Below are 20,846 nucleotides of genomic sequence, written 5' to 3'. Positions count from 1 at the left end.
AAACCCCTTTTTTACTCCCCGCCCATGACTGGCATTGAGATTTGTGTGATGTCATGACCGTGAACCGCTTTTTACTGTACAGCTATGATTTGGCCTTGCATGGTCACATGACCTTGGAAATTTCCTAAGCGATTTCGAGCTTCGAACACGTCATATGACCTTGGGAAAAATTTTGAACGATATTACTGATGTATTACCTTGAGTTTGAGTGATATTTAATAAAATGACGTAGATTTACCTTGCATTGGAGTGGGGGGTTATGCACATATAACATGTGTGTTGTGAATATTTCTTTTTTGTCCGTATTCTCATCATATTCGTGTGGTATTATATAAAAGATGTATACGTGTAGTGAATGTGGAAATAGTTTCACTCGGAGTGATAACTTGCGTCGTCATCAGCGAGAATCATGTATTCTTGCAAATAATGAAGGACCATCAATGTCGAAGAGGCCTAGGTTAAACGCTCCATTATCTCCAGAAATGCAAACCTGTTTGTGTTGCAATTTGAATATTGCAAGTGATCAGATGAATATTCATCGGAGGACTTTGCAACATAGAACAAATGCATGTATTCAATATGGGGACGGTGTTAAAATCATACGCACAGCATTCAAGTGTAGAATTGTGAGCTATAGAGTGGATAGTCAAAACCGTCACATTGATTACCCAACATTTTTCAATGAATTGAAGCAAAAAGTTTTTAAACTACTCGAAGAAGTGTTAGTTATCCATAAAAGTGTGAAAGTCAATATGGAGGTGTTTGGACGTTACTATCTTCAAACTAAGGAGAATTTAGAAGTAAAATCATTCAATAGTCCCAATCAAGTTGTCGATCAATCGATGGATTTGAATGTGATTTATAACATTTTTATTGATGCTTTAACTGCTCAAGCAATGGAATTTCAACATCGAGATTCAGGTAAGTGATGTATTCACAAAATTGGTTATTAGATGTGAAGAGAAAATAAATTTTCAGGTTGGACTATCGAGGAAATTCTGTTTATGGAAGTAAATGTTAACAAGTATAGTCCCCTTGGAGGCTCTTCTTATATCAAGTTACCCAAATTCATTGAGTTGAAGAAAAGTGTTGTGAATGTTATTAATCAAGATCAATACTGTTTTGCATGGGCTGTAACTTCAGCTTTGTATCCTGCCAGTGTGAGAGTGTGTGAAATTTCATCTTATCCTCACTTCTCTACCGTGTTGAATGTAGCAGGTATGGATTTTCCAGTAAAGTTGAAAGATATTCCTAAATTTGAGATTATGAATGATTGCTCTATCAATGTTTATGGTTTAGAAAAATGTTTCAAAAACGGTAAAGATTCATATGATGTTGTAGGCCCGTTACATTATTCGAAACGTAGACTTAATAGTCATGTGAATCTGCTTAATATAATGGATGATTCTGGTAACAGTCATTATTGTTGGATTAAAGATTTATCGAGATTAGTATCATCTCAAATATCAGCACATGAACATAGAAAATATTTCTGTGATGGTTGTTTATTATACTTTAGTAATGAGCGGGGTTTATTGCGACATCAATTGAATGATTGTAATCACATATCGACAACAACACCAACCCCTAAATTCAGAGTTGATAAATTCGGTGAATGCGTACCTGAGAATATTTTGAAATTTGAAAATATTGAGAAACAGTTGAGGGTTCCATTCACGGTGTATGGAGATTTTGAATCAATCCTTAAACCACTGCACACAAATGAGCCAAATCCTGCTAAGTCTTTCACAAATCGAACCTATCTTCATGAACCATACGCTTTCTCATATTTCATAAAGTGCTCTTTTGATGATTCAATTTCAAAATTCGTATTGTATAGAGGGGCTGATGCATCTAAAGTTTTCATTTCAAAGTTGGAGGCTGACGTCACCAATATATATCACAAATATTTGAAAAATATCGTTCCAATGAACCCTTTGACTGTTGAGGAAGAAAATGATTTCAATAATGCCACTACATGTGCTATATGTGGAAAGACATTCGAAGAGAATGACATTAAAATCCGTGATCATTGTCACCTGACAGGAAAAAAAAATATTGGGGCAACACATTCCATATGTAATCTCAATTTCAAATTGCCCAATTTCATTCCGATCATTTTCCATAATCTCAGTGGGTATGACTGTCACTTGTTCATAAAAGATTTATGCACCAATAAAAGTAAAGTTGACGTCCTCGCTCAAACTAAAGAGAAATATATTTCTTTCACGAAACATTTATTTATGGAAAACAAATTAAATCGAAATGGGCAATTGAAAAAAGTATTTTTGAAATTAAGGTTCATTGATAGTTTCAAATTTATGAGTGCATCTCTTCAAGAGTTGGGCGATAATTTAGATGAGAAACATTTTGTGGAAATGAGAAAACATTTTCCAGAAAATGATAAATTTAAACTTATGAGACAGAAAGGTGTTTTTCCATACAGTTTCATCGATTCTTTAGATAAATTGAATTATTCATCTATACCATCAAAGGCGGACTTTTTTGACAAACTGAATGAAAGACATATTTCTGATAATGAATATGATAGAGTGAAGCAGGTATGGAAAACATTCAATTGTCGTGATTTGGGTGAATATTCTGATATTTACTTAAAATCAGATGTTCTATTACTGTGTGATATTTTCGAAAATTTCAGAAACATGAGTTTGAGTACATATAAATTGGATCCTGCACATTATTTCACATCTCCAGGACTTTCTTGGGACGCTATGTTGAAATATACAGGCATCAAGTTGGAATTATTAACTGATATAGACATGGTGCATTTTTTTCAAAAAGGTATTCGTGGCGGTGTTAGTCAATGTTCGGAGAGACAGCACATTGCAAATAATCAATTCCTTCCAAATTATAATCCTAATGAAGCTTCTTCATTTATCATGTATTTGGATGCAACAAATCTGTATGGTCATAGCATGTCTCAATCACTACCTTTTGGAGGGTTCACATGGTTGACCTCCGATGAAATAAGTAAACTAGATATCGTCAGTATTCCAGATGAAAATTCTCAAGGATACATTCTTGAAGTTGATATTCACTACCCCGTTGAAATGCACGATTTACATTCAGACTTACCATTTTTGGTTGAAAGTATCATACCGCCTGGGTCAAAGTCTAAAATAGCCAAACTTATACCTAATTTGAATGATAAAAATAAATATATCGTTCATTATAGAAATTTGAAACAGGCGCTTCGTAATGGTTTAAAGCTGATTAGAACCCATAGAGTTCTCAGATTCGATCAGTCACAATGGTTGAAAAAATATATCGATTTAAATACTAAACTGAGAAATGAAGCCACCAATAAGTTTGAGAAGAATTACTTCAAATTAAATGTGAACTCTATTTATGGGAAAACTTTGGAAAATGTTTACAACAGGAGAGACATTCGAATTGTTACACATTGGGAATCTATACGGGGAGGAATGGGTGCTAACGCTTTGATAGCTCGCCCTAATTTCAAAACATTATCCATAATTGCAGAAGACTTTGTAGTCATACATATGGATAAAGTTAAGGTTTGTTACAACAAACCATTGTATCTGGGGTTTAGTATATTGGATATGTCGAAAACTGTCATTTACGACTTTTTCTATGATGTTATTAAAAAACATTTCGGATCACGTTCTTCTCTTCTCTACACCGACACAGACTCTTTGATTTTGAAAATAATGACAGATAATTTTTATGAATTTATCATTGAGAATGTTGATAAATTTGACACTTCCAACTATCCGTTGGAAAATAAGTTCCATGTGCCAGTTACGAAGTCGGTAATTGGAAATATGAAAGACGAACTTCCAAACGATACTATTATTAGTTTTCATGGGACTGGAGCAAAAGCATATCACATCCAAAGTGTGTCAAATGAAATTAAAAGGGCTAAGGGTGTCAAAAAATCCGTGATTAAAAATCGGATTTCAATTGACGATTACATTAGGATTGTTGAAACAGGTGGAACAATATTGCGAAAGATGAATGTATTCAGAAGTGATTTACATGATATTTATACTTTGATGTGTAATAAAGTCGCTCTGTCGCATAACGATGATAAAAGATTCATAATTCCGAATACTACCAAAACATTACCTTGGGGTCATTCCGATATTGAATTTTATCAAACAAGCTCCCAACAGAATCTGAGAATTCTTTTGGAAGTAATGAAAGATTCCAACAATACCATCGATGAAAACCTAGATCTCCTTATTGCATTATTGGAAGAGCAATCGAGTAATTGAATTTTACAAATCTAATTTTTACTTTTAACATTTTGGAAAATTCATATTTGACGAAAAGAATCGTTCAAATCGTTTGTGGTGTCACTATAAATTAGAATTAAGATTTCATGTTCATAAGTGATTGAGTCACAATTAGTTTAGCGCGAGTATATGATTTAGAAAAAATATTCAATTATTATATTTTATTCCAAAAACTGACAATTGCGCGTATTCGCCATTTTTGGGTAAAAAGGATGTTTAGTATCTAAGTTTTGTAACTTTGTGGGTAGAAAATATCGATATTCAAACAAAAATTTATGATTATATGTCTCTGAAGTCTAGACAATTTCATTATTTTATTGAAGGGAAGCGAGAAGATGTTTGGTTATTTGGAGAAAAAATATTTTATCATTATATGCTGTTGATGTCGAGACAATTTTCATTCTTTTATTGAAGGGATGCAAAAGGTTGTTTGGTTTATTTTTGGAGAGAAAATATTTTATGATTATATGGTGCAGTATTCTACTCAATCTCATTATTTCATTGAAGGTATGCCAAAGGATGATTGGTTTATTTGAAGAAAAAATTCGGGTAGGAAACCCTGACCGTAAAATCCATTAGCACGTTCAGAAGTGCATTGGCATATTTGAGATAGAAACCCTCGAAGTGTCCATTCAGGAACTTTTATAGCGTGTCTAGACAATATTATTTTATTGAAGGGATGCAAGAGGTTGAATGGTTTATTTGAAAAAAAATTCGGGTAGGAAACCCTGATCGTAAAATTCATTAGCACGTTCAGAGGTGCATTGACATAATTGAGGTAGAAACCGTCGAAATGTCCATTAGGATATTCGGGAAGTTTTATAGGGTGATAAAGGCGGAATTCTAACAATTTTGTGATTATATGACCCTGCACTCTGAACAATTGTAAAATCTCAAATTAGTTTCTACCAACAATAAACTGTTACTACCCTTTTCTTCCATTTTCAATTTTGTATCGTTGGGACAAATCATAAGACTCGAATTCAATCCCCACCAGAAAGGGCTGACCTTTCCGAACAGCAGAACAGAATCAGAAGGGACGACACATCATTCTGTTTTAGTATCTCTTACCCATCGAACTAACTTGCAGTGACACAGTCAAATCAAGTGATATAGTTGACTCAAGCAACCCAATAATCATCAACGATTCTTAGCAGTTGAAGTTATCTCAATGTAAGTACAGTGTACTATATTATTCATTTCGAATTGAAAGAGTTATAATTTTAGGAGTGTTTAGTTTTTTGAATTTCTAATTTGTATTCAATTCAGTGTTCATATAAAATTATCTATTCCAAAAGTATTTTTTTTGTGTAAATCAACTGATTTTGATGAAAGTAGATGTTTTCGAAAGAGAGTTTTTATGTATACTTAATATAACCTTGAATATTCTGAACAAAATTTGAATGTTTCTGAAAGGAAGTTGAGATGTGACGATGATATATGAAATTCTTTTCTGAAATTGCTTCCTTCTTTTCAGTTTCTAATTTTTTTTTTGTATAATTCAGTGTTCATGTGAAATTATTAGTTCAGAGTTTTTTTTTTCATATAATTCATTGTTTTCTATGAAAGTAGTTGTTTTTATGTAAACATAATACAACCTTGAAAAGTGTGAAACAAGTTTGAAGGTTTCTAAAAGGACATTGAGATTTTGATGATGTTATATGGAATTCTTTTTTGAAATTGATTCCTTCCTTTCAGTTCAATAAAGCAGCCAGGTGAAGCAACTCCACCAAAGCCTTCAAATCTCAGCAGCTGAAAATTCATCTCGATGTAAGTACAACCTACTATATTATTCATATCAAACTGAAAAGGTTATATTTTAAGATGAGAATAATTTTGGTAAAGAACGGTTATTTATACTTAATACCTATAACCTTGAATATTCTGAACAAAATTTGAATGTTTCTGAAAGGAAGTTGAGATGTGACAATGATATATGAAATTCTTGTCTGAAATTGCTTTCTTCTTTTCAGTTTCAAAATTTTTTTTTTGTATAATTCAGTGTTCATATCAAATTATTAGTTCAGAGTTTTTTTTCATATAATTCATTGTTTTCTATGAAAGTAGTTGTTTTTTATGTGAACGTAATACAACCTTGAAAAGTGTGAAACAAGTTTGAAGGTTTCTAAAAGGTCATTGGTTTTTATGTGAACGTAATACAACCTTGAAAAGTGTGAAACAAGTTTGAAGGTTTCTAAAAGGTCATTGAGATTTTGATGATGTTATATGGAATTCTTTTTTGAAATTGATTCCTTCCTTTCAGTTCAATAAAGCAGGCAGGTGAAGCAACTCCATCAAAGCCTTCAAATCTTAGCAGCTGAAAATTCATCTCGATGTAAGTACAACCTACTATATTATTCATATCAAACTGAAAAGGTTATATTTTAAGATGAGAATAATTTTGGTAAAGAACGGTTTTTGTTTTTCTATAAAGTTTTTTTTTTTGTATGATTCAGTGTTCATATGAAAGTAATTGATTTGAATGTAATTTTTGTTTCATGTAATTCAATGTTTTTTTTGAAAGTAGTTGTTTTAGAAAGGGTACATTGTGATTAAAAGTTACTTCTTCGTATATAGTTACCTCTTTTGAAATTGCTTTTTCTGAAAGATTTCCACTGTTTTGTATCAAGGTGATGAAAAGAAAAGATGAAAACTTTTTTGTTAGCTAATTAAATTTAATCATATTATATTGTCTATTATTTTTTGATTTCAGAACCATGTCTTTGTTGAAAGAAGCTTTATTAAAACCATCAAGCTCTGTGAACCGATCAGAAATGTGTGAAATGGAGCGCAGGGATGTAATTGTCCACCAGAACGTGATCATTCAGGAAGGCGGGGAGATACCACAACCGGTGATGACTTCCATTCAGCAGATGCACAATGCTAAATCATTTTTAAATGGATTCAATCCAAACCATGTGGAGATGAATGACAATCCCTCAAACATTGATAATGTGATGGCGACTCACACCCAGAATCTTGATGAGTCACTTCCGAACTTATCACAAACTGTTGTGAGTAACATATTAGAGATGGAGGAAACATATTCGAAGAATATGGGATCTCCACATAGTTCAATCATTCAGAACAGTTCGGATGATGACCTTGAGAGACGAAAAAGAAAAAAAATGGAGAGTGATGAAAAAATAATGAAGAAGGCGAAGAAGTCTAAAAAGTCTACCTCGAAGTCGCCATCTAGAAGGAGACACAAGGCGAAACACGAAAAAAGGGATAAAGTCAAGTCGATAAAAGTGAGAGAGATGGAAGTCATAGCAGGACCTTCTACATCACTCCATCAGGTAATTATCATTACTCAAACGCGACAAGATGTTAGTTCATCATATTCTTTCATTCCACAGGTTCCTGAATACGATAATGTTAGTGCTGGAAGCACGCCTCCCCCAACGATTGACCTCGAAAACTCAGACGATTGGTTTTCATTTATGAGATCCAGGAGAGATAAATTTCTAGAGATGTATCACGCTTACAATGGCTTCGAAACGGAATATAGAGCGAAGAAGGAAAAACTTGTTGAACTGGAAGAGCAAGTTTCTCTCCTCAAAGTGGAATGTGAACAAATGAGAGCAGCTCAACGAGAGAGATCTGCTCACATGAAAAAACTTTCTCCCAAAATTCGACAATTGGAAATCTTCAGTAAGGAGATACATGAAAATTCCATCTTACATCTCTTGTAAAAATTTTTATCTTTCCCTATACATTTGCAATTCATGTATCATAATATTTTCTATATTATTTTCATATCTGTATTATTCAGAGCAATCGTGTCGAGAAATCTCCCCCAATAAATATTTTGTAAATATTTTTTTTTGTATGTTGCTAATAAAGTTATATGTGAGTGTCACTTTCTAGTCATATTTAAAAGTGTAAAATTGATTATTCATATTTGAAAAAATGAATAATGAATGTATCAGTTAATCATTTAGTTTAAAAAAAACAAAATAAAGTTATGTTATGCAATTTCTATTTATATGTAAAAAAGTATATTTTATATTTTGAAAAATAAATAAGGAAAATAATGATTAGTCATTTTTATTTCTAAAAAACAAATAATATTTATGTATCTTACTTTCTACTCATAACTAAAAGTGCAAATCTGATTATTTAAAAAATATATAAAAGTAACAATTAGAAAGTTATTTTCAATCTCTGAAAAAATTAAAATGATTGTAGCATTGATTATTAAATGTCATCAATGCCACAGATCAAAAAAAAAATCTACATCCTATATTGAGATGGATGACTCAGATGAAGACAAATCAATGGTTATTTTTCAGAAAACAGAATGAGATTATCATTCATTACATTCAAAAGTTATCTGTCGAAAACAAAGTCAATCGTTAGGGTTAAAACTCCATGTCAGAGGGTATATGACATTTCATAACACAAGGTCGTATGAGATAGTAAAACCAAGGCCAAAACTCCATGTCGGCGGGTATATGACATTTCATAACACAAGGTCATATGAGATATAAATAAGTTGTGTTCATATATCGAGGTCATGTGACAAATCCTTGGGAAATATCCCAAGGATTTGTGATGTCATTCATTGTCAATGTCGAAAGATTGGAGATTTTCAGCTTCACACTGCAAGTAACAGACCACTTGTTCCCTCATCATGAATCAAGTAACACCGGTTGTGCAAGAAGCCGATTCAACGAGTGAACCATATTTCGTTCCTTCTGAGGATTCAGCTTATGGAGACATTCAAGTTGAAATTATCAATTCAACGGGTGTGGACAACAACTTCGATGGATATTCAGACACCACAATTGATTTGGATGAGGACCGTGGTTTCGAATTCGACGCTGACGAATACGGTCTATTTGACGACCCAAATGATAGCGACGGCGACTTTGGTGTGATGAATGAATTTTTTCCAATCTTTCGGGATTCACCCAGCCCTGACCTTATGGAACCGTATTTGGATGAAGAAATTGTACAAAATCAATTCGCCGACCCCCCAGAAATCATTATGATAGCTGATTCTCCAGATCCTGAAATAGTCGTTATCGATGATGATCAGAATGGTTAGGTTACGCTAGTGTACTCGGAGTGTACATAATTTGGTTGGTGCACACGGAATACTGCGTGATTTGGGGCAGTGTTCAACCTAAGACATTATTTTATTGAAAACTGATTACTCATATCTATCACTTATAGATGTTAGAAAAAAATTAGGTAAGTTCAATACAAAATTCAATGTGAAAAATGAATGATGAATATAAAGATAAAGCCAATTGTTTGTTTCATCTCGTTTTGTGTTGATGTTGTCTCGAAAATTTGTTGTTGCAATGATTTTTATTTTTCAATTATCTACTATCTCTGATAGGTTTTAAATTATTAATATCATCAACACGAAAAAACGACTTTTTGAGCTCTGAAGAAGAATTCAATTGAATTCAAATCGTCGACTAGAATACAATTATTTTTTAAGAAAAAAACTTGGATGTCTCAACAATATACTTTAGTTTATCATGTATATTGTGTCAATCATATTTTTTGAGAAGGACTTTTCTTCTCCATCAAAAGGTTCATTATTAAAATAACATCAACAATAGTGAAATCAATGATATTTATTATAACATTTCATTGTGCAGGGACATTGTTACAAATAATGCATGCATCTAAACGGCGAAAATTCGTCAGAGGTCTGTCACAAGATTCACACCAAGTTTGAGTTATTTCCATCATCGATATAGTGTAATGTAAATCCATATGTTCATATTCGCCTCCATTATTTCTATTTCGATGGGAATAAAATCTAAAACAACACCAACATAATGTGTGGATGCTATCATTAATGGTTCGTATACGCACATGAGAGTCCGTCACACAGTACAGATCTAAATTATTTTCCACTGTCTCACTAATGTTCATCCACCGGCTCCCTATTATAATGTTGCCATTGTCTGTCGCTGGATCATCATCAATGCCTTCATCTTCAAGTTCTGGATCCATTACACCTTCATTATCCTGCAAATTATCAGCAGCAGCTATGGCTCCACCATCTTCTTGTGCTACATCGAATATATCGATTTCTCCTCCGATGTTATCTTCTCCTTCGATAATGATGTTGGGAAGTTCGTCTTCTTCATCCGAAAACCAATTATTTTCATCTTCAAGTGTCAACCTTGTCAAAACTTCATTAATTTTTGCAGAATTCATTTTTCTTTATTTCTGAGTGAAAAGCTTGAAGTTACTAATAGTACTAGTGAAGTGAAGTTTCAGAATCAGCATTCGATTTTTATGATTTGTTCGATTGTGGAGGTGGTAGCCCCACCACTCTTCTCCCTCTATTCTCTCTATGAGTTTATGATAGGAAAAATAGGTTCATGAGAGTGCAGTTGAATTTGTCAGTTGAATATTGCACCATCTAATAGTGAATACTAATATGCCTTTTCCGAAAGAATGGAATTCAAAACCGAAAGTGTGTGGCGATCCAATTAAAATTGATAAAACTATATTTTGTAATAATTGTCAAGGTTATTGGCCTGAGACGTATATTAATCCATGTACTGGTTTGTGTCGTAGATGTGTGTTGGAGAATCCAGTTCCAGTTCCGAGTCCATTCACAATTCCGAAGACGTCAAATGATTCATCTCCTGAAGTATGCGTCCATCATCAGTGCTACAAATGTTTTACCAAAATCGTGTATAACAATATAGGAATTTGTAGAAGTATGTGTGTGAATTGTGCATCAAATCGCGAGTTACTAATTCAACGTTGTATGCGTTGTGATAACTACAAAGTAGATTGTTGGAACAATTTATGTAGTATGTGTAGAAATGGATGGATATTATGTGAAAATGTTGGTGATTTCCATCCCGATGAGAACTTTCACTTCCGGGATTGTTGGTGTTTGGAGAGTGAAGATCAGATGAGGAGACTAGAAATCTATGGCAACGTTATTCGATCTTACATTCCATTGGTTATGGTGCCACCTATCACAACGAACGCTAATAATTAAACAAATGCATTAATAGATATAAATGTGATGAATAAAATCAGTTTGAATATTGTTTGTTTTTTTTTACTATTTAAAATCAAAATTCAAAAAAAAAAATTCAATTTCATTTATATATCTTTATTTTTCATCAAAAACAATAATACTGCAATTACATTAATGAATTTTCATCAATCCAAGAGTTATGATCTCCAGAAAATCCCAACCATTTCACAAATAGGCGGCGTCCTTTCTTTTTCAAAACTCGTTCAACCAAATATGTATTGGGATCTTTCGCTTTATTCAACTCCATTTTATAAAAGCAACCTTTGATTGGATGTCCATTCACATCTTCTAGCTCATAAGTTATAGGGTCTGTACTATTAATTTTCACAACTTTAAAAAGTTCAGTGGTGAAGTTTGCAGTATAGCCTTTGGCGAATATGTTTTTAAATTTACTAATTCGTACCATATCTCCAATTTTGAATTGACTTTTTTCACGTTTACCACTTGGCTTCTCAGATTTTGTATAAACGAACAATTTTGTAGATGGTTTTACCTCTGCAGGCTTCATGCCAATGGTGCGATGAACTTTGTTGTTATATTGATTGGTAATTTTAGGAAGAACTTTCAACCACTTGTAATGGCCTTGAAGTGAAAATTGTTTATAAAGCCAACTTTTCAAAGTTCTGATAACTCGTTCGGCAATTGAAGCTTTTTTTGTGCTGAATGTTGAGTAATGATTGATATGGTGTTTTCTCATTAACGATGAAAATTTTGAATTATAGAACTCACTACCGTGATCAGATTGTAAATTTCTCGGCACATGCTTTGCATCTTCCAACACACTTGCCATAGCTGCAGTAACTGAATCAGCAGATTTATTTTTCAACGGTTTTGACCATACATATTTTGAATAACAATTGATTACTATGAGTATGTATCTATTCCCGTTATTTTCTTTAGCATATGATTGCATTTCCATCAAATCCATCTGCCACAAGTCCGAAAATCCCTTTATTATTGTCTTTCGACGGGGAAAATTTCGACGCGCTGGCTTATGTATTTCTTTCACAATCTCCCATTTTGCATCACTCATATTACTCAAGATTATTATGTTAAGGATTCACTTCTCTACTGTTCAAGTGCAGGTTTAATTACTGACTGATCAAATTCATCAACTCGCTCAGTAAAAGTACCAATCAATTCAGTTATAACGCTAATTCACATTTCCACATTCCTCAAATCATTTAGTGATGAGTCAGTTTCACAAACTGATTCTGTGTTTATGACTTTGTGATTAATAGACTAATCCTTCTTCACGTAATTCCTCAATTATGGACAATATTTCATTATCGTGGCCGGTATGACCAGCCATTCGTGAACTCCAAAGTAATCGAAGGCGATCAATCAATTCTTCGAGTTTATTCCAATATACATAATCTATATGCTTATTTCTGATATATTTTTTTTGGGTTGGCGGTTTGATCATGCCAGCACCTTCTCTACTAGAGTTTGGCAGAGGGTTTCCATTGGATAATAGTGGTAGAATTATTTCACGATATTTCTTCCAATTATTCGATAGTAGACCCTGTTTTCTTTCATTATATTTATATGCCGCCTTTGTTAATTTGAGTATATCACCATAAGTGCTCATATCGGAAGAGGGAATATTTCCCGATGGTACTTTCATGAATATCAATTTATATAATTTTGGTGTGCCCTGATATGTGGCAATAGTTTTACCATTTTTCTTGAACACAATTTTCTCATCGATAAATTCCACATCAGCTACACCCATTTGTAAATTTCCCGTATCAGTGTTCATGTGTACTCCAAAGACTGTATCGTATGAGGGATTTCCTGATAGTAACTTTTGTATATGCATTTGTACTTCATCACCATTATCAAGTGCATTTGGTGATTCTGAATTTGAAGTTGACAATTGAGAAGATTGATGAGCCTTCGAAAAAGCACCTTCAAATTTTGGTTTCAACTCACTTTTAATTATAGTTTTAGCGGTGAATGGTGTACCACTATCTGTTTTCTGTATAACTCCATTCATTTGAGATAATCCTCCAGTATTGGCAGATATTGCTTTCAATGGTGTTATTATTGGCTCGTAGATTCTCTCGAGTGTTGATTGATCACCTTGGCGACTATTCTTGATATAATTGAATTTCTTTCGAACGGCATCCGTTGCTTCAATTAATTTTCTTTTTAAACATATTTCGTCATCATTTTTCCCCTCCATATTGTTTTCACTCCGAAAATGAGTACAATGAAGTGTTGTCTACACTATCCAGCACTTGAATGAATCAATTATTTCAAGAACGTCAAGGATATATGAAAGCGTCAAATCCTTTTCGATAACGTCCATCTAGCACTTCTCGATCCTTATCAATTACTAAAAATCCATATTTATCTTTCCAACATCTCGCACACATATCTTGAAATTGCTTGAATGTAACATCTGGTGACACATGGTCGGAAAAAATATGATTGAGATTCATATCATCTTGTTTGAACAGCACAATAAAATTTGCATTATCTCGAATCAATTGTTTTGGGACTCGTGAATATGTTTGGGCTAGATAGAAACAATCCACATTTTTATGACGACCCATACTGAAATATGATCGTATAACATCCTGTTTCTCACACATAACATCATCAAAAATGAATATCGAATCCGCTTTGGCATCTGACGGTTCTACTATTTCACCTGCGTTATTGGCGAAGGTGTAAAATCCCAATCCTCTAATTGGAGTTAGCACTTCACGTAAATACTCATATTTAGGTTGATAAAGAGATTTTGAATACAGATAAACATTTGCAAATCGTAATCCTAGAGGATGAGTCAGCAGAGAAATCATAACATTTGTTTTGCCACAATTAGAAGGTCCAATAATCAGTCCGCGAATGGATAGTGGAAGTAAAGATCCATGACGCTGTTTGACACCACTTCCCGATCCACAACCCACTTTTTCATCGAAATTATCGATGGAAAATTGTTGCTTTTGCTGTAGTATGCGCATTGTATGACAGTTGGAGACTATATAAGCAGGGTTCCATATCGATTTCTTTATTTAAATGGGGGTTATGAACCGATGCAGATCTACTAAATTGCATTCGAATAAAGTTGGTAGAGGATTGGTAAATTCACTCATTAATAATCTACCATTCGAATTACACTTACCTGGCTATCAGTATTGCGGTCCCGGCACCAAATTGCAGAAAAGATTGGTGAGAGGTGATCCAGGTGTCAATCAACTGGATGTTGCATGCAAAAAACACGATATTGCATATTCACATAATCCCAACAATCTTGTAGCTAGACACATAGCGGATCAGGAACTTGCTGAAAGTTCTTGGAATCGATTCAAGGCAAAAGACGCTTCTATTGGAGAGAAAGGAGCCGCTTGGCTAATTACAAATATAATGAAGGGAAAACGTCGATTTGGTATGGGTTGCAAGTCACCATCCAAGCCGTCGCGCATACAAAAAAAACGTCCTATCAAGAAAAAAAAAGCTACAAAAAAATTAAAAGATTCTAAGTTAATAGCTTTTGGATCTGGAATCGTTAAGAAAGTGCGCGATGTTTTACACAAAGCGGGAGGAAGTGAATTTATTGTCAAAAATTCTAAAAAAGCAACTGAAATTGCATTAAAAGCTGCACGCAAATATACGCGAGATGCAGGTGGCAAAAAGAGAATTCGCACACCTCGAATCATACCAATTCCTAAAATTGGTGGAATACTACCACTCATTCCAATTTTTGCTGGTTTATCAGCGTTAGGAAGTTTAGCTGGTGCTACAGCTGGCATAACGAAAGCAGTTCAAGCAGCCAGAGCGAGTAGGGAGCAGTTGAGTGAAACAAATCGACATAATAAACACATGGAGGCAATTGCTTTAGGTAAACAAGGGAGTGGTATCTACTTGAAACCTTACCGTAAAGGATTAGGACTATATCTGAAACCTCAAAATCCAAAAAACTCATAGATTTGCTACCTCAAAGAGCTCTCTCCAACATCGACCTCATCTATCACGCTAAGAAAATGATGATTCCATATTTTCGGGGGGTATATATGCGTGATGATTTACCAAAATCAGGACCACGCCGATATGAATCTGCTATAGTAAATCTGGATAGTCGACATGGCCGAGGAACACATTGGGTAGCATACAGAAAAAGCGGCACTTCTGTGAAATATTTTGATAGTTTTGGTGATTTACCCCCTCCCAAAGAATTGATTTACTATTTCTATAAGGGATCAAATTCTATCAATACTATTACTTATAACTATGAGCGTAAACAACAATTCAACACAGTATGGTGTGGTCATTTGTGTTTGAAGTTTCTCCAGAACAAATCATGGAAATAACACCAGCACAGGACAGAAAGAGTATCAAGAGGATGAGTCATTCATTGATCGCATATTCCAGAGCACGCACTTTACGAAAAATGAGTAAAGAACAACTCGCTGATATGCCGAAAGAGGTGTTGATTGGGTGTGCATCACATGAAATTGCATCTGTATGGGATAAGTTACCACAAAACCTACAAAATGATATTGATGTGATGAAGTATCAGTACTGCCAAGAGCATTACAATGATTCCAGCGGCGGCAGCAGCTGTATTTCTGATGTGAATGATGGTCCACCTACAAGAAAAATTTTCTGTTGTTATTGTAAAGTGAATGATGTGAATGTAGTCACACATAGTGATATGGATAGATCGCCGAAAAAGCAACGATTACTCCACAATTTCTGCTGTCAGCAATAAAAAGACTTGAATCAGTGAAAATTCATCAGTCATGTCACGTACGTTTTCATTGTCGGGATACTCTAGCGAGTTGAGCGCCAACTTCTACCCTCCCCTCGAATTGGATGCCACCAGTAATTATGGTCTGGGATTACATGGTTTCTACTCTTACAACTCCATATTTAATGTAGATGCTAAGAATAATGTTATCGGCTATTCGCAGACAATAAACTCACCCCCCACTATTATAAAAATTCCACCTGGGGCTTATGAAATTGATGAAATCAATAAGGTGATTCAAAGATTCATCAAATCCAAAGAAGTGAAACTAGAAAATGGGGATGAAGAAAATATCAACGAAGTATTTCTCCTACATGCAAACAACAACACTCTGAAATGCGAAATGCGCTCCAAATATTTCATCAATCTCAAACATGAAAACACCATTGCTGAACTTCTGGGGTTTGATAATAATGTGTTCGGTTGTGGTGAAACACACGAATCAACATTGCCTGTGAATATCAATAAGGTAAGAATAATTCGTGTGGATTGTAATGTTACAGCTGGAGCATATTCAAATGGTGATGAAATCCATAGCATCTTTGAATTTGATATTGATGTAGAGCCCGGTTACAAACTCACCAAAGAGCCACAAAATATTATATATATGCCAATCCAACCTGGGGGTCGTCAGTATCTCGACAATATCACTCTACGCATATTGGATGATAATGGTAAGCTGATCAATTTCAATGGTGAAAAAATAATAGTTAAATTGGAATTGATAAAGCTATAACAATCATCATTTCTCATATGTTGAATCACAACATCAACGACCGTCATAAGTGTATCACAAAAATGAGTGGAGGAAGCATCGATAAGTTTGGTCGCAGAAGTAAGGCTGTTTCAAATACTGTTTTGCGAGGACCACCTGGAGCCGGTTTCAAATTGACTTCCGATGGAAACTTCGATATGGAAAATAAACGTTTGAAAAATATAGCACAACCTGAAGAGAGTACGGATTGTGTTAATCGTGATTATGTTGGTTTTTACATCTCAAAGATTAGAGGAGAAATAGATTCTGACATTGATAAAATTAATTTGAGATTAGATAGAGTAGAAACACATTCCTCATCTGTTAGAAAAGATCTCATTGCGCTTGGACTGAAGTTAGTAGAAACGGTGAGAAATTGTGAGCATATGGAAAAGGATATCAAATCGATGCAATCTGATTTGAAAAAACAACCCTCGATAAGTATCCAAACAATTGACCAAAAACGATGGTGAGCGATGATCATCTGTGAAAAAATCAATATAAAGCTGAAACTGATAAAATAGTAACTCAGTATTTATTACTTCCCAGAGCTGTGCAGATGATAATATTTGATGAAGATATAAACTCTACAAGTATTGTAAAAAAAAATGGGATTGTGCTTTAATAGTCATCGATTGCAGCAGCGGCAGCTGATGAATCAACGTAATGCATTTGGTGGAGAGTATAGTCATGTGCATTTAAAGGAGGGGAAATCTAAAAGTCGATTCATTCCACATATGTTAGCCAAACGGTCAAGATATAGAATAAGTGCTAGTAGCGTGAACTTTCTCAAATCCATTGGTTTGAAGGTGCGATATAAAAAATAGTAATAACATGGCTACCATCACCACAAGTGATAAATTGGAGGTATTCGAAGAGCCAATGTTCGACCATTCCCTCATTAGCCATCATGAGCATACATATAAGCCGTATGGTTCACCATATTACAAAAATTCAGATGAAATAAGAATTCCAATCAATTTTCAAGATCTTATACTGGATATAGCAGACAGTTACATTTATATCGAGGGGAAGTTCACACCATCTGATACCACGAAGCAGTGCTACCTATCCAATAACGCCCTCGCTTTTCTCTTCGATGAAATTCGCTATGAAATGGGGGGTGAACAAGTGGTCGTTGTTCGAAAACCTGGTATAACTACAACAATGAAAACGATGATATCATTCGGACAAACACAAGCAAATTCACTACTACCGATAGGATGGGGTCTTGATGTGAATAAACAAGATATATTGGATTCCGTCAGCAATGTATTCAGCGGCAAATTACCCTTGAAGTATCTCATGGGTTTTGCTGAAGATTACAATAAAGGGATATTGAATGTGAAGCAGGAGCTCATTTTGATTATAGCACGCTCATTCAAAAATTCATTCATAGGAGAAGTTGATGCAGATTTAGAAATCAATAAAATAGAATGGAGAATCAGACACATTGTGCCGGAAGATCGCCAAAAATTGAAACTATTGAATCGCATCAATAAAAATTCTAATAATGCTAAAGTGAAGGTGGCTTATCGTATGTGGGACCTTTATGAATTACCCACACTTCGTGATACATCCTCAGATATATGGGCTGTGAAGACAACCAACAGTCTCGAAAGACCACGATATATCATTATCGGCTTTCAAAATACTAATCAATCCGAAAATATATCAAAATTCTAAATTCTCACATGTGAATATTAATAATATTCGACTATCTCTGAACTCTGAAGTATATCCATATGAGCGTTGGAATCTGGATTTCGATAAGAAGTTAGACTCATCAGCCTACTATGCATATGAAAACTTCCAACGCAGCTACTACGATAAAATTATGAGTGAGCCGATGATGGATATTGGCAGCTTTCGCAACAATCCACTATTCATCATCGACTGCTCCCATCAACCCGATGCTATGAAGTCATCCACTGTCGACATCAAAATAGAATTTGAAACACGCAAGGTGAAGTTTCCAGCAAACACCAAAGTATATGCACTCATCCTCCACGATGCTGTTTTATCATATAATGCTCTTAACGGCTCTGTTCAGACTGGATTATAATAAGATTGACATGTAATTCATCATGAAATATTCGATAAATAATTAAACAATCAATAATTATTTTTTGTCTTTTATTCACTAGATATAGGCAAATATGCAACATTATTTTATTCATACCATATACAACAGATTTCAATTATTTACATCACCATCAGTTAATGATTCTTCCAGTTGTGGGTTAGGGCTTCGCGGTTCCAATTGATATTTCTCTATAATATTCTGCGGCAGGTATGTGCATATATCGTAAAGAAAATGTTTCAAGTCTGCTTCAATTATTAGCTTACAGAAGTCATCCAAATTCCTGCTTCCATACGAATATTTATGACACAATGCCACACCAAGTTCATACTTTTCACTAAGCTCCAAAAGTTTTCGCACCTCCTCAGCATCATAACATACACTTAAATCATAATTTGATGAATGTAGAGCGTCAAAACTCAGATCAGCCATTTCCCAAGCCATTTTTCTTATGGCAGAATCCAAATCCACAGCTTCCGGCCACTCTTGTGCTGAATATTGCATCCACATATTTGCAGAATGAACAGCTCTGAAAAAACACAAATCACATTCATTAGTTTGGGAGATATATTGTGAATGGAAAAAAAACACTCACTTGAAATTTGACCATGATTGAAGCGAGAGAGTTGATACATATTTCATATAAATAAACCATATTTTCACTATTTACAAAGAGAATAAAGACACAATCAACACCATCAATCTAAAATATCAAATTTTACCAATGAGCGGGTCTTGGCACCAGGATAATCCTGAGAACTTTGACCCATATATGTAAAAATGAATTTAGATTTGGTTGAATTCACTTCACGAATAATGTCCTCTGTGAATTGCTCTGTGACACGTTTTGGTAGCCACGATTTGAAGGAAGTATTACTTTCCTCATCCAATAAAACTACTTGGATGGATTTACCATATCGTGTAGAAAGCATAGTCATTTTTTCAATTTTATAACCCTTATCGACAATCAATGATGTTATGGATCTCTGCTCTAAAACTTCATTTTGTTGATTAATTGCAAAATTAATCTTTTCAATGTCAAATTTCAAATTATCCATTTCAAAAAAAATAGTGAAAATTACAGTTTAAGAATATAAAAAATATGTTCACCTCTATGACGATGTCAACACTCACTACTTGGATTGCTAGTTACTTCTCGTTATCACCTTGAAACTCAACAAATACTAATCACCTATTCGAACACTTGAGATTATATGAACTGAATGTGAAAGTATGAAACTCCATACTTATAGAAAAATTATCAGGAGGGAAGGGGTTCAAGGTTACATCTTCTTTATATTTGAGCTCATGTATCAAGGGCAAAGCCGGGTGTCTATCCACACTTTGTGTTTAAGGTCATATGACGTGTTCCGAGGTCAATATCGATCAGAATTTTCTCCCAAGGTCATATGACGTGTTCGTAGCTCGAAATCGCTTAGGAAATTTCCAAGGTCATGTGACCATGCAAGGCCAAATCATAGCTGTACAGTAAAAAGCGGTTCACGGTCATGACATCACACACATCTCAATGCCACTCATGGGCGGAGAGTAAAAAAGGGGTTTCACCTCATCATGTTACACACAACTCAAGGTCAACTCATAGGCAGAGAATAAAAAAACGAATCAAGGTCACAGTCAGTGGTGTGTATCTGGGGGGGCATACCCTTGGGAGGAGGTCCAGACCCGTCTTTTCCCCTCTACTTGTGGGAAATGGTCTCAAGGTGTAATTCAAAACACTGACTCCTTGATGTTGATTTATTTCTTCAGGAACTAACTTTCTATGGACAATGATTATCCATTTTTTCACAACATCAATTTTATCCTCGAAAAAAGAAATGTCTTTTCTCAAAATGGACAATTTCTTTTCAAATTCTTCTAATTTACGGTTATACTCTCTCAAAGACATTTTAATTAGTACTGAGAGTAAATCACTAATAGAA

General features: G+C 34.4%; 2 protein-coding genes and 1 long non-coding RNA gene across 5 annotated transcripts; 1 reads left to right on the top strand and 2 right to left on the bottom strand.

Moving 5' to 3' along the window:
• The first annotated feature begins 338 nt into the window (after positions 1-338).
• On the top strand, positions 339-11,319 carry LOC141486093 (uncharacterized). Of its 3 annotated transcripts, none has more exons than XR_012467643.1 (6): positions 339-921; positions 979-5,453; positions 5,979-5,995; positions 6,561-6,615; positions 6,994-7,579; positions 7,640-11,319. XR_012467643.1 is itself a non-coding variant. In XM_074183813.1 (2 exons), exons 1-2 carry the CDS (start codon positions 6,998-7,000, stop codon positions 7,973-7,975), a joined length of 918 nt encoding a protein of 305 aa, XP_074039914.1. In that variant the 3' UTR covers positions 7,976-11,319. The 3 variants fall into 3 exon arrangements, 1 of the variants encoding a protein (XP_074039914.1); XR_012467642.1 differs by having other exon boundaries at positions 5,979-6,050; positions 6,544-6,615; XM_074183813.1 differs by lacking the exons at positions 339-921; positions 979-5,453; positions 5,979-5,995; positions 6,561-6,615 and having other exon boundaries at positions 6,998-7,579.
• On the bottom strand, positions 9,956-10,466 carry LOC141486094 (uncharacterized). The gene is made up of 2 exons (XM_074183814.1): positions 10,119-10,466; positions 9,956-10,062 (listed from the first exon to the last, which is right to left on the bottom strand). Exons 1-2 carry the CDS (start codon positions 10,464-10,466, stop codon positions 10,042-10,044), a joined length of 369 nt encoding a protein of 122 aa, XP_074039915.1. The 3' UTR covers positions 9,956-10,041.
• A 7,623-nt stretch (positions 11,320-18,942) lies between the features above and the next one.
• Positions 18,943-20,603, bottom strand: LOC141486092 (uncharacterized). The gene is made up of 2 exons (XR_012467641.1): positions 19,502-20,603; positions 18,943-19,435 (listed from the first exon to the last, which is right to left on the bottom strand). It is a non-coding gene; the product is annotated as an uncharacterized lncRNA (long non-coding RNA).
• Between the last annotated feature and the right edge of the window lie 243 nt (positions 20,604-20,846).

Source organism: Leptinotarsa decemlineata, unplaced genomic scaffold (assembly GCF_025532065.1).
Source record: "Leptinotarsa decemlineata unplaced genomic scaffold, Ldec_3_MD MMD2_tig00026345_RagTag_RagTag, whole genome shotgun sequence".
NCBI classification, from domain to species: Eukaryota; Metazoa; Arthropoda; class Insecta; order Coleoptera; family Chrysomelidae; genus Leptinotarsa; species Leptinotarsa decemlineata.
This window is presented reverse-complemented; position numbering and strand designations above follow the sequence as displayed.